This window comes from Myzus persicae, unplaced genomic scaffold, assembly GCF_001856785.1.
Source record: "Myzus persicae strain clone G006 unplaced genomic scaffold, MPER_G0061.0, whole genome shotgun sequence".
Taxonomy (NCBI): Eukaryota; Metazoa; Arthropoda; class Insecta; order Hemiptera; family Aphididae; genus Myzus; species Myzus persicae.
Window position 1 is genome coordinate 326,708 of NW_019100913.1, and position 16,178 is coordinate 342,885.

A 16,178-nucleotide genomic window follows, 5' to 3' on the forward strand; every position below is an offset into this window, starting at 1 on the left:
TTGTTTTAATTCTGCAATATGTTCTGATAAAAATAATAATAATAAACTGAATTTTAATTAGGGTCAAAATGTGTATCAATACATTTGCACATTAATAATATAATTATAAAAGATAAAACACATACCTACGCCTAATAATTTTCTTTTTAAATTCTATACCTACCTATTTACCTATTTAATGAATTTGATTTCCCTCTGAAACTGTACATGCATCCATGTTTTGCAATATATTTTTTATTTAATTAGCAATGTTTATTTACTTTTATCGTTGCATAATTTATATACTATTATTTCAGTCGTGTTGTTTAGTCGGTTAGGTCTCGGATTTTAGGTATGCGGTAATTAAAGATTTTTAGAATTTAATCCTAGCAGAATATCTCGGCTAATACCTGTCACGCTACTACTAGAGTATTTATTATTTATTTTCCATAAATCAAACGTTTCGATAAACTTGTATTTTCCAGATATGTATTACCAACAATAGTTATTATGGTTTCAACTATTATTGACCAGTTTTGATAATGTTTTCCCGTACATGTAAAATCCATTTAGTTTATCTCGTGGCACGTTATGGAATTAAATTTGTAACGGTATGACGTGAAATGTATCACACCGTGTAATATGCTGTATAATAAAATAACGAAATAAAAAACAACGTACCTAATGTCTGTTAGATTTATCATATTAATCTTGACCATTTAGTTTTTTGAACTTGGATATTTTTAAAAATGACGATTTTTTGTTTCTTGTTTTTTTTTTTTGTTTACAGGAATTGAAAAAAATTGTTGCTCACACACTTTTGAATGACTCAGAATTGCAGCTGAAACGTATTTATGTAGAGAGATGTAAACGTCTGCCGGCGTTCGGTTGTAACTTTTACTTTGTGAAAGAAATTCAACGTGGTAGAACAAAAACAAAGGTAATATATTTTTTTTTTTTATTTTGAATTCTATACATTTTTAGTTATTTATGCATATCAATTTATATTATAGTTAGTATCTATACAAACCTAATAGTTTTAAATATAACAAAACAATTAATATTAGTCTCGATAAAATCTATTCCCAACCAAAGTTACACACGTCTAATTATTTTGTAAATACATCATATTATTATTTTAACTTCTTAATTTTAATAAATTTTTTCCTGGTCACCTACTTTAATTTTTAAATAAAAGCTAAAATAAAAAAAATTGTTTCAAATAATATTGTGAATTTTTGTTTTATGTAATTAAAGGATGCTTAACATTTATACTCTGTAATATGTGTATAATACTTCATAGTGTCGGTAGATTTAATCAATATAATTATTAATACCTACATTATTTAATAAACAATATTTGGTATACAATTTAAAAAATATAGTAAAGAAACAATTATACCTACTACAATATTTCAATTTTTGGTATACCCAATTCGATTGATTTTAAAATGATTCTTGTAATACGCTTTTGCTGACAGAAACTATAGTTTTTTAATCGATTATATTATGATTATTTAATATAAGCATAGAGTTATATAAAATAAAATAAAATATTACACTTTAAAATTGCATGAAAGATTGAAAATCGGACCAAATTTAACAATACACATTAATGAACTATCTTCTAAATATTTGTTGATAACATTTTAAACTTTTTTTTATAAACAAGAGAGATATTAAGATTATTTAAAATAAAATAATTTATACTGTTGACGTTTCCAACGAATTGCTAATAAGTAATAGGCAACCATAAAATATATAATAACTTAAATTTGAATTGGCAACGAAAATGTATTTAATGAATGTAAATATTATCAATGTTTGGAGTCCATTCATTTTTGTTTTTATACTAACTTAAAAATATTTCACTAATAATAATTTCTGTTTTTTTTTAATTATGAACACTTGGTTACAATTATGGTAAATTAATACAAAAAATGGATTGTAGAAAAAAAATATGAGGAAATAAATATTCAAACTAATCCTATATGACGATAAAAATTAACTCGATGTGTAAAATTAACAATAGATATATTTAAGATTATATGGATATATTGTGTGACGCTAAGAGGTACACTAGGTACAGAAATCGTAAGGAATAAAGCGGAAACAACCTTGTTTCCGCTTTATTATATATTGCATAAACGGCGTTGATAAAACCACTGTCGCCGTCGGATGTCTCCCCAACGGTCATGAATATCCTCTGTTCTACTCCATTATTATCGTTGGATAAACTGGCTGATAAGTAACATACAGGGTGTAACAGAATTACTTTACAAATAAAAAAAAAATGTACATTATTGTTAAGCATATGACAATAATTGTGAAAATTAAATGGATATTGAATATCTTAAGATAAATATACTTAAGTCAGGAAATGCCCAAAAATATATATTTTTTGAAGTTTTAAATTAATTTACTTCAATAAAATATTGATATTTTAAAAAATAAACTCTTTGGCCACAAAAATGTGTCTTCATAATTAAGTACTAATTTTCATTTGTCAAATCTTTCTGTTACACCCTGTATTATTATAATACTTGGTTAGGTAAATAGGTTGACTTATGAAATATTTCAGTCGCATAATCTACGAAAAACTTAACAATTTAAATGTTTTGTTTTTTTTATAATATTCTGAAATCTCAATGATTATTTTTTTGGTTAATACAGTTGTTCTGTTAAAAACTATGAAAATGGTTTTGTTTGGTTTGGATTAAGAATGTGTTTTCTAAGTTTTTTAGTATAATTAAAAAATAACAAAATAATTATATTATAATAAAATTTCTAACAAATTAACCAACAGTCGTTTTTATGTTGTATAAATAAATATTAGATTTAAAATACGAACATACTATGATGATGTAATTTTTATTTTACTGAAACATTTCTTATGGTAGCTCAGTTTTTAGTTCATTGAAAATAAAAAACTAATTGATTTTTTTACTATGTCGTGTTCTATAAAATCAATCATGAATTATAACTGTTTAATCGTAAAAATAATATTTGAGATATTTAATCATTTTAATATTATACACTCAACCACATTTTTGTCATAATTCATAGAATATGTGGTGCATTATATATTTTGAGTTTACAGCAAAAATCCAATCAATTCAGTATACCTAATATTATAATTATTTACCTAACAAGCAGTATTATTTATTTAAAATATATTTGTGTCTTATGTAGGCTGCACGTTTGCTTGGACTGAGTTTCGATAAAATAATTTTGCTCGACAATAAAACGAAAATTGTATCAAAGAGTCAAAATACACAAGATTTACTTCAGGTAAGCGAAATATGAAAATTGTTATTGTTTTCATAGATTACTTTAGTATCAATAATTTAATTAACTATAAATATTGGATAACTATAAGACATATATTTTCAATTTTGTACCTATATAATATTATTATCATACTTCTAAAAATGTATTTAAAAAAATTACATTTAGGTTCTTGTACCTGCACAAAAATAAAATGGACGAGTGAAAATACCAAACCAAGCCCTTGTCTCGTACAGTCGTACGCATATATATATATATATAAAGTTGTACACTTAAGCAAAATTTATGTAAATAATAATGAAATATAATGATTAAGTGAATCAAACACTATTTTCCAAAATGAATTTAAATTCATAGATTTTCTATTGTTTTGTATGCTATTTAGATTAACCGATGTTTTATTGTCCCAAATACATTTGACTTTATCCGGATCTTCGATTAATTTTGTATGAATAAAAACCTGTCGATTTTTTCCAATAACAAATAATGCAGTTAAATTAAAAACATGACTATTTTCAAACTGAATTTATCAATTAAGATTATTCATTTAAACCATTTTAAGGTTATTTCAATATTTTTTTAGCGAAGTATGTGCATATTTGGTTAAAGGTTTATTATTTAATATTTTATTTAATTAATCATAAAATAATGCGAAATTGAATAATCCAACTGTCTTTCACTACTCAAGCAGTTATTATAATATTACTATAGGTACATACATTTTATTAATTCTTTTGAACACATTGTCATAAACTTTATAATATAATATGATAGACCTACTTCAGACAATGCATTATTTATTTATAATTTTAATAATTAAATTCTGGAAGAGTTCGTTGAATTTGGAATACCATAAATCTTGAATATAGGTATCCACGAATTTCACTGATATATTTTTTTTTGCAAATATTTTATGATAGTAGTCGTTTTGAAATGTCCAAATCAAATGATCCATTGACATGCTTGATTTGCTTAACATTATAATATTAATCAGTACCTAGTGTTTGTTTTTTATTTTTTTTTGTTTATAGCTTAAATATTTAAAAACTATCATTACTATTATTCATAAAATCATAATAATTAAATCTTATGTTACAAAAATAATATAGTGGCAAACGGTATTCAGAAGAAATCGAAACAAAGTGTCACTTGAATTTCGTAACTCCAAGTGGACATTGGCCACACCAACAGAGCGATCATTACGTGACATTGGTTTTGTTTTATTAAAAATTCTACAAGAGATCGACAACAATTTCTTAGAGCGGCATTCCGTAATTGCACCACGTCAGCCTAATAAACCATTAGGTTAGTAATAATTTCCTGAGTATTTCAAGTTAATTTGATGTTTTTTCAACTATTGAGGTTGAATTAAAAGTGTTTACATTTATATTTGAATATTGTATAATCTTTAGCCTTTATTAATGGTTTTTATAATGGAATACGTAAAGGAATACAAAATAAGTCAGTTAAGGTTATGATTTGTGGTAAGCAACCACCCAGTTTTTTTTTATTATTTATTTCCAATTCATTATTATTTTTTTAGAATGTAGGCATTCAGTAGGTACCTCTTCATGGTTATTTACATGTTTCAATTAGTTACACAATTAAACTAATATGTTTTCAATATAATAGAATAATAATTATTAATTATTTAATTCATATTTACCCATATGAACTGTGTAGGTACAGTATAAAGAAATTTATAATTATTGTATCTTGATTTAAATTAATGAATAGTTTTTAATGCATAGTGATAATAACTTGTGTTGAGTAATTTCATAAAATTAAAAATAATTGTTCTATGCTTCTACTCCTCAATCAAATGTTCACTAAAATTATAATTTATTCAACACAAAGTTAGGAATAATGCAATTTGTTTAGAGAGTTTCAGAAACATTAATAATATGCGTAACAAATGATAAACTAATGTAATGATTAAATACATTTAAAGTCAGAAAATATTTTTAAATTGTATTATTACTTAAATTGATGTGCTCATTATTTGAATTCATAAACTATTTGAGGACCAAAACATATAATTTTAGACCACACTAATTTATTAAATAAATATATCATGTTTTTTTTATAATTATGTAGAATTCAGAGAGATAAACCTGGACGACACTTTTGCATCAGAATTAGACTCGCTGCGGCGAATATTACATTTCCCCGAAGAAGTGGCAATACTTTTAAGTGATAGAGAAAACGATTTGTTTTATGACGTTCCACCACTTGATTTTTTGCGGCAAGTGACTTTAGATCAAGACGGAGCAAACGCATGTAACACCTCAGTAAAAAAACTCATAGACAGGTTCAATGCAGTACGTATTCTTAATGATTATTTATGTTTAATATTATAACTTAAATCACAACCATTGTAAATCGTACAGCTTTTATTGTTCAATTGAATAACAAAAAATAATAGTAAATTATACAAATGTGATTGTATTTTACTGACGTTTAATGTGTTATTTAACTTGTAGGTAAGCTCATGGACAACGCATCTTATCATCACTCGACCAACACACGAAGATCGGAAGGCTATATTGTCTTGCCTTTTGAGAGTGGCCAAAGAATGTTGGAACATTGGAAATTTCAATGGAGCTATGGAAATTATAGCTGGACTCAAGTAACAAATTTTAATATTATTAATTTATCTACATTACGTGCAATAGGATATTATTTTAGAGCTTCAGACTATTAAGTGCTACAAACGCTAGTATAATTTGAATTCATAATCAATTATTATTTTAGTCACTAAACGTCTAAACATTAAATTAGAAAATATTACAGACTTGCAATATTTGAGATTTCTCCACTAAATTAAAAAGTGTTTAAAGAACTAATATCAAAAGTTGTCTAAAAAGTAAACAAAACTAAAAATTAATTTATTTTAGTTATAAAAAAATAACAATTCATTTTTATAATTTCAATTATAAATGGATTGTTTTGTATTATATTTAAAATATGCAATTCAAAGATGTTTACTGGGGTATATTTTTATTCGAAACTTAATGGTTAATCAACTATAATATTATGATAAAGACGTTATATGAGTTTTAAAATGAAATTATTTTCTTTACAGAGTTAAGTACTATTTTTGTGTGACATAATTCGATTGAGAACTAGTTTAATACTGTAGGTATGGTAATAATTATTCCAAAAAATCACTATAATATTGATTGTTTTCAAAATACTGTAGTTGATTGCAAGAAATGAACTATATAGATAATTGTTGAACAGACTAACAAATTCTAACCAATACTTGATTGATTTTCGAAACCAGAAAGCAAAATTAAGTTAAACAGGTCGACAGCACGGAGATTACTGAATTCGATCGGACGTTGGGGTTATTGATCACGGGACAAAGACGTGTCAGTAAAGCAGTGGTTTCAACCGGTCTTCAGCGATTATAACAACAATGTTTGTAGGCCGGCGGAAACTACTAGCTTCGCTGATCACAAATTCAGCAATACTAATGTGCATTATTGCACAATAATTTCTGCATAGTGCAATTCATTTTCAAGACAAAGTACTCAAAAACTTAAACAATGTTAAAATATATCGACAACGTTCAGTTTATTGTTCTTGTACAAAAAATATTAATGGAAATTATTTTACTTCAACTTGAATAAATCTCTTTGTCATTTTTTTTTAAATTTTATTAAATCAAGTTATGAATAAAGAAAAAACCATTATTGTACAGCCCTTATTGGCCAATGAAAAAACTGATACAAAATTACAATTGCTATGTTTTATTTGATCTATTTGAAATACGAACACATGAACAAATCACAGAAACTCAGACAATCAAAAACTTCACATCATTGTATTATTATTTGAATCTTTATATACAGTGAAATTTCGATTACTTGAATTTGTCTAGACCTAAAATAAAATGTAGCTTGTTTGGACCTTCTCAATAGGTATTGAAAACTTATGTGGATATATTATTTTTCAAAAATATCTTGAAAAAGATTGTGGCAATTAGAATGATCGGTAACCAAGATTTCACTGTAATTTAATCGTAAATACTATTTTTTTTAAATTGTTTGTTCGCAATTTATTATAATTATTACAAAAATATTTATGCTTAGTATGTGACATTATAAATCAATAAACTTGCTAACTGAATTGTTTTTTTTGTTTTTGTAAATTATTGTACACTAAATCCTTTGAGCACTGATTATGGTTTTATAAGGTTATCAATGAAAACATTGGAAAGAACTTTTGTTTATAAAAATTAAAAGCTTGGATAACTTGATAGGTTTTCTTTGAATATTAAGCAACATTTTTCATAGAGATATAGTTTCATTGAAGTTTACAACAATTTTATTATAGCTGAGTATACATTATACATGCAGATACGTTTCGATAATCAATCAAAATAATATTAATTCGAAAAAAATTATTTCCAATAGACTTGAGATGATACATTGTGTCAATAATAGTTAGAACATACACGCATAGGAGTTAATACATACAATGAAACTTTACTCTCTCAAATTTTGCTGAAAAAAAATAAACATTAAAAGATATAATACTTTGACATTTTAATAATAATAATAAAATATGTATATTTATGTCATACATATCAGTGAAATAGTTAAACATGTTGAACTCGGTTTCTCAGTAATTTATAATCTATTAATTAATCATTCACTAGTCAGTTTATTTTATTTGAAAAAATTAAAAATAACGAATTTTGGAGTTTCCGTGATTTTTAGATTTGATTTTGTGTGTAGCAAGCCAAAATCGTAGGTAATTTACAATTTATTCTACTACTGAACAAAAGTTTTGAAAACGTTGACGCGTAAATATAAAACGATTTGCAACTATTTATTATAAGTTTAATATATGGTCTAAGGATGAAGAGAGAGTAATATAAATAAAGTTAACTATTTTATCAATGATAGATACCTATCAAAACTTAAAAAAAAAAATTGTTATTCAGAAAAAGTTAGACAAATATTATAATGTGACATAATGTAACATAATACCTATACAAATTATGAAATTATATCCCGTTAATGTATATGCACTTGTGATATGTATACCTATCAATTAGTCACTAAACAATAATTATTATGTATGTACCTAATAGGGTGTCATAAAATGTTGTGGTAGGCATTAAAAAACTTTATTAAACCATTATATTTATATTCTAGTGTAAAAGTATGTTTGCATTATTTGTTATTTTTATGACATGTTCATACTTGAAATCGCTATTCAAATATATACATTTATATTTTAATATTTATGTATACATATTACACTTTTTTTATTTAATAAATACGTTTTTTTACGAATTTGTTAAATATAATTTACTAGCTAGTGTTAGCTGATAAAATGAACGATGAATACATTTTAAGTCAATAAACTAAAAATATAATAATTGTGTCTAATACAAGTTATTATTTATATAGATATAGTTTACACTCATGTCTATAATAATAATATAATATATTAACATACACGATTTCTTTGCCGAGATTATACATGTTTTGAACTCAACGGTACTTACTTATACAAATACTATTATGCTGTTATGATTATGAAAAGATATTAGCTATGTATAGAATATAATATATAACCAAAAAGGTTAATTCTAAAAATGTATATAATACTGGCGTTTGTAGGCCTTAGTAAATTTCTAGGCCTCAATAGTAATATTACGGAGCTTTGTGTGCAATCTTCCTTATGCCTATCATTTGTTTCTTTGTGTAAAATAATAATTCCAATGAACTCATTCAAAACATCTCTGAAATTGAACTCCATAATAGGATCGTACCAAAAGATAAGGATTCTAATATATTTTATTTCTGTGTATATTTGGAAATCAATTGTTGAGGCTGCATGGCATGAAAAAAAAAACGGATTTATTCATGAGATGTTTTAAATGTGTTTGTACTTTTGGCCCATTACAATATTTAACATGGTGCTTTAAATATCTTTTTTAGCGCAATCTATTAAATATTTATTTTGTGATACGTGTTACAGATCAGAAAAAATAAGGCCATTCATGCAGACAGTATTAGAAAAGGAGAAGGTTCCATTATTCTATTATCTGACCGACGCTCTCTTGTCGACATCACAATACGACACCATTCTACAGAAAGCCCTGGCTATGCCCGACTGTCCAGTGGTTCCATTTTTTGGATCCTTTATGCGTGAAATTAGGAAAATAATGAAAGAGACGCCCAGTGCTATCGTATTATCTGACCAAGACGGCAAGGCTTTAAGCGAGGTACCTATCATATCGCAGTTTAATCGTCAATTAAATATTATAAAATCGAGTTGTGAATCATGTCGTCGTCGGTTGTGCTGTTATTATTGTGAACTTGATGAAACTCAAATCGGTGGAATCAGCGTTTATATTCGTTACTCACGATTTTTATAAAAGCACTTACCTATATAATAAGATCAATGGTATGCCGTTTATCGTAGAATAACGCATCTTAGAGTATGACAAAGGCAACAATAATATTTCGTCGTTATACAATAATAGTAGGTAGTCCTGTCTACACAGTAATGGCTTGATCTCTTCAATTGATTTAAATAAACATTCCATTATGAAACTAACTGTCTAAATACAACTGTGAAGGGTCAATATGTTTACAAAATTAAAGACGCGACTGTTATAGTTGTGTTCTATACATTATTGCAGTTTAATATTTATGTTGTTGATAACAAATAATATTGCTATTTAATAGGAACTGTTAATCAGGTGACAATACTATATTTAGGTAAATTATTAAACGTTGGAAACTAACAGCTACCTGTGATAAATGTAGGTAAACATTACAACTTATTCGTGTGTGAACGATTATCAACCTATCAAATTAATATTATTTAACACCATTCTAATAGAATGTCCCCATTCAAAATAATTATATTTTGATTTCATATATATAAATTAATATGGCAAATATTGAGAATATTTAGTCTGTTTCGTTAATACATTTTAACACATCTTTGAGATTTCAAACAAATATTTATTATTTTTCACCAGTTTTACAATGATCAGTTCATTTTTTTTAAAAAATTGTCTGTGTCTGTCATTACGTTTTGAAACAAATGTTTAATTTAACCTTAATTATTGAGGGTAGTTTCTAGTAGAAAATTTGATTTATAGTTGGTACTTTGGATTGAATAAAATTATATAAAGTTCCCAACTCCCACTTATTTTGGGACTTATTAATAGTACTAACTAGTTTAAAGAATTTTGCAACACTGGTTTTGTCAAAATCGATTTGGTTATTTATTTTTGTTATACTAATTACTAACCCAAAAAAGTATGACAAAAAGGATTCGATATTTTTACTAAATGCAAATAAAAGTGTTTTATACACATATTAAATATACAATTTTCAAAATATTTTTACTAATTTTTAGTAATTTATAACATATGAAATGTTCGATTTTTTTTATTGTTATATATGTTACGACAAAATGGAAAATTCGGACAATGTATACAATGTCCGAGGTATATTGGGCAATGTAAATTGTGAAGTATCTATACAAATAATCTGCATAATATTATTATACCTAATCAATGATATTATATACTAATTTAATTATACTCGTTTATAAAGTTATTCATATAAGAGTATTATAATTTTTTTTTTAATTAATTAAATTTTAAATGTATTTAAAGGTAATAAAATAAAATATTATGTGCATAATGTTCAGTTATATGATATTATATATGAAGTTCATTTGTCAATTGGACATGGAGATAGAAATAGAATGGAACACGAGATTAATAAAAAGTACAAAAATATAACTAGAGATGTAATAATGTTATACTTAAATAATTGCGAATCGTGTAAAAATAAGGGAAGTACAGCTAAAAAAAGGTTGGTTGTAAAACCAGTCATATCTTCTGAAATGAATTCTCGCTGTCAAATTGACTTGATCGATATCCAAGCACAATCAGATGGCGATTTTAAGTTCATATTGTTTATCAGGATCATCTAACAAAATATATGATGCAGATTATTTGTATAAATACTTCACAATTTACATTGCCCAATATACCTCGGACATTGTATACAATGCCCGGTCACTGTGTACAATGCCCGGGCATTGTATATATTTTCCGAATTTTCCACTTTGCCCGTAACATATATATGTTATACAAATATATATTTCTAGATCAATAACCTTGAAAATATAATATAAGGTTCCCACATAAGTTGTTCTTACATAAGTTACAACATTTACAAATAATATGCAATCACAGTTTTTTATTTATAAGTGCTTAAAGTTCAAATGTCGACAAAATTCGTTAAAATCAAAAACATTTGAAAATTATTTTGTACCCATTTATTTAAAAATTCATGACGAATCGGATATTTATAAAATAGCTATTATTTCAAAAGTATAACTTATTTTGTTATAATTCAGAAAAGATCAATAGTATATATTACACATTTTACCACCTATATTATTATGTTTATGGTACACATTGCCTTTTTAAAAATATGTATTGATAGACTTATCAATAACTAATTGCCTAGACATAAGCTTAACTTTATGCTATTTAAACCAAACAACTCTTCACACAATTCAATAATATGTCAGTATTAAGTTAAAACCAATGTGCAATGTTTTTGGGAAAAATGAACCCAACGAACCCGCCAAGTTAAGGAAATTCTTCTAATAGTATAATTTTATTAATAAGTACCTAGTACCTGTAAATATAAACCACCTATCGTAGGAAATATATGCTGGAAATCCCTCAATTCGCTCAATCGTCTCTTCGTGTGCAACTATTTATCGTTGACTTAAAATTGAACACATCCTCTTCAATGACGAGGTTTAAAATACATTTAAGATCTACTATACAATAGCAGAAGAAATAGTTACATATTTTTTTAACTATTCAAATGTGTCTGCTATTAACTACATACTAGTATCTGCAATAGTGCAATCTGCGAACAGTATTTTTAGTTAAATATGTATAAATATATATTTTTTTTTTATCAGAGACATGCAATATAGTATTGAAAATAATTTAACTTTTAGTATTTTTGTCTGTTGGTATTACTCCGTTTCAATTATATTCTTCGTAATGCAATTTGCATTCTACTAGACCACCTATATATTCAAATTATTATTAAATTCTTAAAATATTATTAAATCTTCCCAAAAATAAACAACATCAATATAAAACTCTACAAATTTCATTTTTGGAAAGCTTTGTTGTTGTTTATTTGAAGATTATTAATTTTAATAACTGTCAAGCCAGCGTTCAAGATAATTGTATAACGGTACATTCAGTATGACGTTATCTCAACATTTTAAACGATACGAAACAAAAAGTTAAATTTTGTTTGAAAATGTTTTACGTTATTACGTCATTAAATTATATTAAACTCAAAATATCATTATCATTTTTTCAATAAATTACAGACATTTGACGAACATGAATATTTAGATGGGTATACTACTACGCTTGGGTTAGATGGCATTGTTAATATGGAAAAAATCTATAAAGTTCAATCCGTATTAGAAGAATTATCAGATTATCATCGACATTATTTTGAGAGGAAAACTTACGAAGCAAAGTAAGTTAAGAAAAAAAAATTAAATATATCAATTATTATTTAATAAAATCATCATTAATATGCCTTTTTCGTAATTGAATCGGATAGGGATGATTTACAATTATTCACCTACTACATAAATTAATATATTGTTTGATATTTACTGAAAAAAATACAAAATGTATCATTAAATAACTATTAATATTATATTTCTTTGTTATCTTTTTAAACTTAAACATCCTAAACTAGTATTATATATTTAATATTATATTACATTTTAGTACTATACCATATTTATTACATTATATTAATATAATACTTATATATTATAATGTAATATTAAAAAAACATGAATGCAATAGAAATCCAAAATAGATTAAACAACTAAACTTAAAAAAAATATATATTATAAATAATAATTTTAAATGTACCTTGTTACTTATTAATTATTTATTAAACTCATGTGAGTGCGCTACTCTAGTGCCATAAATCTTCTTTTTAACCATTATTAATACATAAAAAACACATATGGTTATTAATATTAGTTGTTACCCTTACCTGAATTTATGACTTCTGATTTTGCTGAATAAACTTAATACAGTTTTCAATAACCACTGAGAATTAAGGTATCACCATTTACTACAAAACTTACACTGGCCAGTAAAAGTACGCATTCATAAAGTAATAAATAATATTTTAAGTAGATACTTTAATCTTGAGTGCGTAACTAATAAAATATAGAAAATTTGTCTATCTGATGATTATCCATGTGCTTCTAAAATGTTTTGCTCAAAAACAGTATTCATTGCACATAGGTAATGAATGACTTAAAATGCTCACTAAATATGTTTATGTATTATTTAATACTAGATTAAATTGATGTATAAATCTTAAGCTTAAGTTTAATTAATAATTAAGTACTTATTACCATTATTTTTTTATTTACTTGAAATGAACAATAGTGATATCATTTAATATAAATAATAATATTATTTTCAATAAAAATGTATTATTATTAAAGATATTCTATTTAGATACAACTATATATTATATTTTATTTTGTTCTACTGTCATATTTATTTGTTATGTATCTTAATACATACTTTTAAAATTGGTTTTCAAAAAGACGAGCATTTGACTTAACTGTGCATTTTACTTATTTATCTGTAAAATATCTGACATATTATATAACTTGCACATCTTAGTTTAAAGACAAATGTTATATAGGTATCGTAAACGAAAGAAGAACATTCAAAAACATTGATAACTTTTTTTATATAAATAAAATATTGATATTGTGTTGATATAAATTATTTTATTTCAATGTAAATTGAAAATAAAAATGTAATAATTACATAATAATCGTATTACGCTATATGCTAGTGTTATTAATATTTTATTGATAGCAAAATAAAACAAACCGAATAATAAATCATTTTTGTATTTCTGCGTAAAGGTTGCATTTGTTAAAAAATGGCGAATTGCAAAATACTTCTGAAGAAGAATCATCTCAGAAATATGAACCTGTACAATCATTAGCGTACGATCACGGTGTTTCGTTAATACCACTAGCAATATCTCCCAGCTCTAAAGATTTTACAATTGGTCATCATGAATTACAGGTAATACAAAATAAAAATATACTGTTCATATTACTATCGTTATTGGTGTTTCATTTTCTATGTTTCTAAATTTTTAAGAGTTTATGTATTAAATTTGAATTTGAATCAAAAAATAATTGTAATATTTTATATTATTTAAACTTTATTATTTTTAATTTGTACAGATGTTCAAAATTCACTTCACTATTGGTTATTATAAATATATTTTTTATTTTAGAAAATTATTTGTTGAAATTGTTGTCATCTAATTGGAATTATTCTAAAAATTATTTTAAATTCTACCGTTATTTTTAAATCAATAACTTCATTAATAAATAATAAACTACGGTTTACGGTTACGGTTTTGTTTTGCAATGAGATTTTGTACATATATGCTTTTTATCAATATTCATTATTATTTAGTTTAATATATATTCTTCTATATCTATATAGGAATGTTTAAAACAATAATGAACAATATTGATTTCAGAAATTAAAGTATGCATTTATTCACAAAGCATGATATATTATTATTCGTTTTAGATAATGCATCATGGGACTACTGTTGTTCATTGGGCTGCTGAAATGGCTAGTAACAGATCCGCTCGAATTTTCATGCGTTTGGAGAGAAACTGTTCAACATTGACTTGGGATAAAACGTCGTGGAGCGCACTGAAAAGAAGTTCTGGTGCACCTGACTATTGTTTGAAAACTGACCCTGAAGATAATTTACCCAATGCACTGATTAACAGATCGTCAGTCAATTGTTCATCAGTTATGGGTAAATGCGTAAATACATAGAAAAAACATCGATATAGATAAATAAAATATGGTTAAGATTCATTTTTACCAATAAGATAATATTACATTATTTTAAAATATTAATCAAATATATGATTAAATAGTTTGTGTTTACACTAGTTTCAACTGGAACTATACAAATAATAATAGTTTATAAAAACCAAAAAATAATAGTATTTATAGTGAAAAATGACCTACGTTTTGTATTTCTAAAAATAAATTGTGCTATAAATTGACTTTTCAACACACTGTCGACGATCTTAGTAGAAAAATGTTTGATACTATAATGAAAAATACATATAATTATGATTTATTTAATATGTATTTATTTTTTCAAATAGGTCTCCAGGAAGGATACTTGGAACTGTCAACTGTCAGAGACATATTTATTGGTGGTGCAGTTGGAAGGGATCGAGTGAAGACTGATGGAGCGTCAATATTAAGAAAATATAGTTTGAGCAATTATTCGATATCAGAATGTTGTCTGGGATTAGTATATGGAACTAATACAAGTGAAAATCGAATATTCTATATACTAGCTCCCCCCAGATTACTTAGGTAAAGTCTACAACGCATACTTTAATGTAGAACACTTGCAGGATTTTAGTCAGACTTGTATTTGAATAGATCATAATTATAGTGATATTTCATTACGTACATAATCAACAATTTTTTTTTTAAACCATATAGTGACTAGGTAATCTAGTTTTTTGCATCAAAACAGTTCAAATAAGGACCACTTTAAAAATAACTATCCATTTCATATTTCGTATTTAATAGTTTATTAATTCAATATTTTGTGTCTAATTTCGTAAAGTGAAAGACGACTAGTAGGTACATTAGGTATATTGTTTTCAAACAGTTAAATATTGTTTCACCACTCGTGTATAATTTCTTTAATAAAATCAATAATTCTTAAACCCAACCTAACCTATAGTGAATAAGACAAAATGTAAGT

General features: G+C 25.2%; 1 protein-coding gene across 1 annotated transcript in view; it reads left to right on the forward strand.

Moving 5' to 3' along the window:
- The window catches only part of LOC111026746, a 286,767-nt gene that overhangs the window by 260,575 nt on the left and 10,014 nt on the right, over positions 1 to 16,178 (forward strand). The window contains exons 29-38 of the mRNA XM_022304878.1: positions 770 to 919; positions 3,172 to 3,270; positions 4,377 to 4,572; positions 5,365 to 5,588; positions 5,751 to 5,896; positions 9,268 to 9,514; positions 12,685 to 12,839; positions 14,275 to 14,440; positions 14,963 to 15,200; positions 15,562 to 15,778. Coding sequence (XP_022160570.1) covers positions 770 to 919; positions 3,172 to 3,270; positions 4,377 to 4,572; positions 5,365 to 5,588; positions 5,751 to 5,896; positions 9,268 to 9,514; positions 12,685 to 12,839; positions 14,275 to 14,440; positions 14,963 to 15,200; positions 15,562 to 15,778 — 1,838 coding nt within the window. The remainder of the gene's footprint in view (positions 1 to 769; positions 920 to 3,171; positions 3,271 to 4,376; positions 4,573 to 5,364; positions 5,589 to 5,750; positions 5,897 to 9,267; positions 9,515 to 12,684; positions 12,840 to 14,274; positions 14,441 to 14,962; positions 15,201 to 15,561; positions 15,779 to 16,178) is intronic.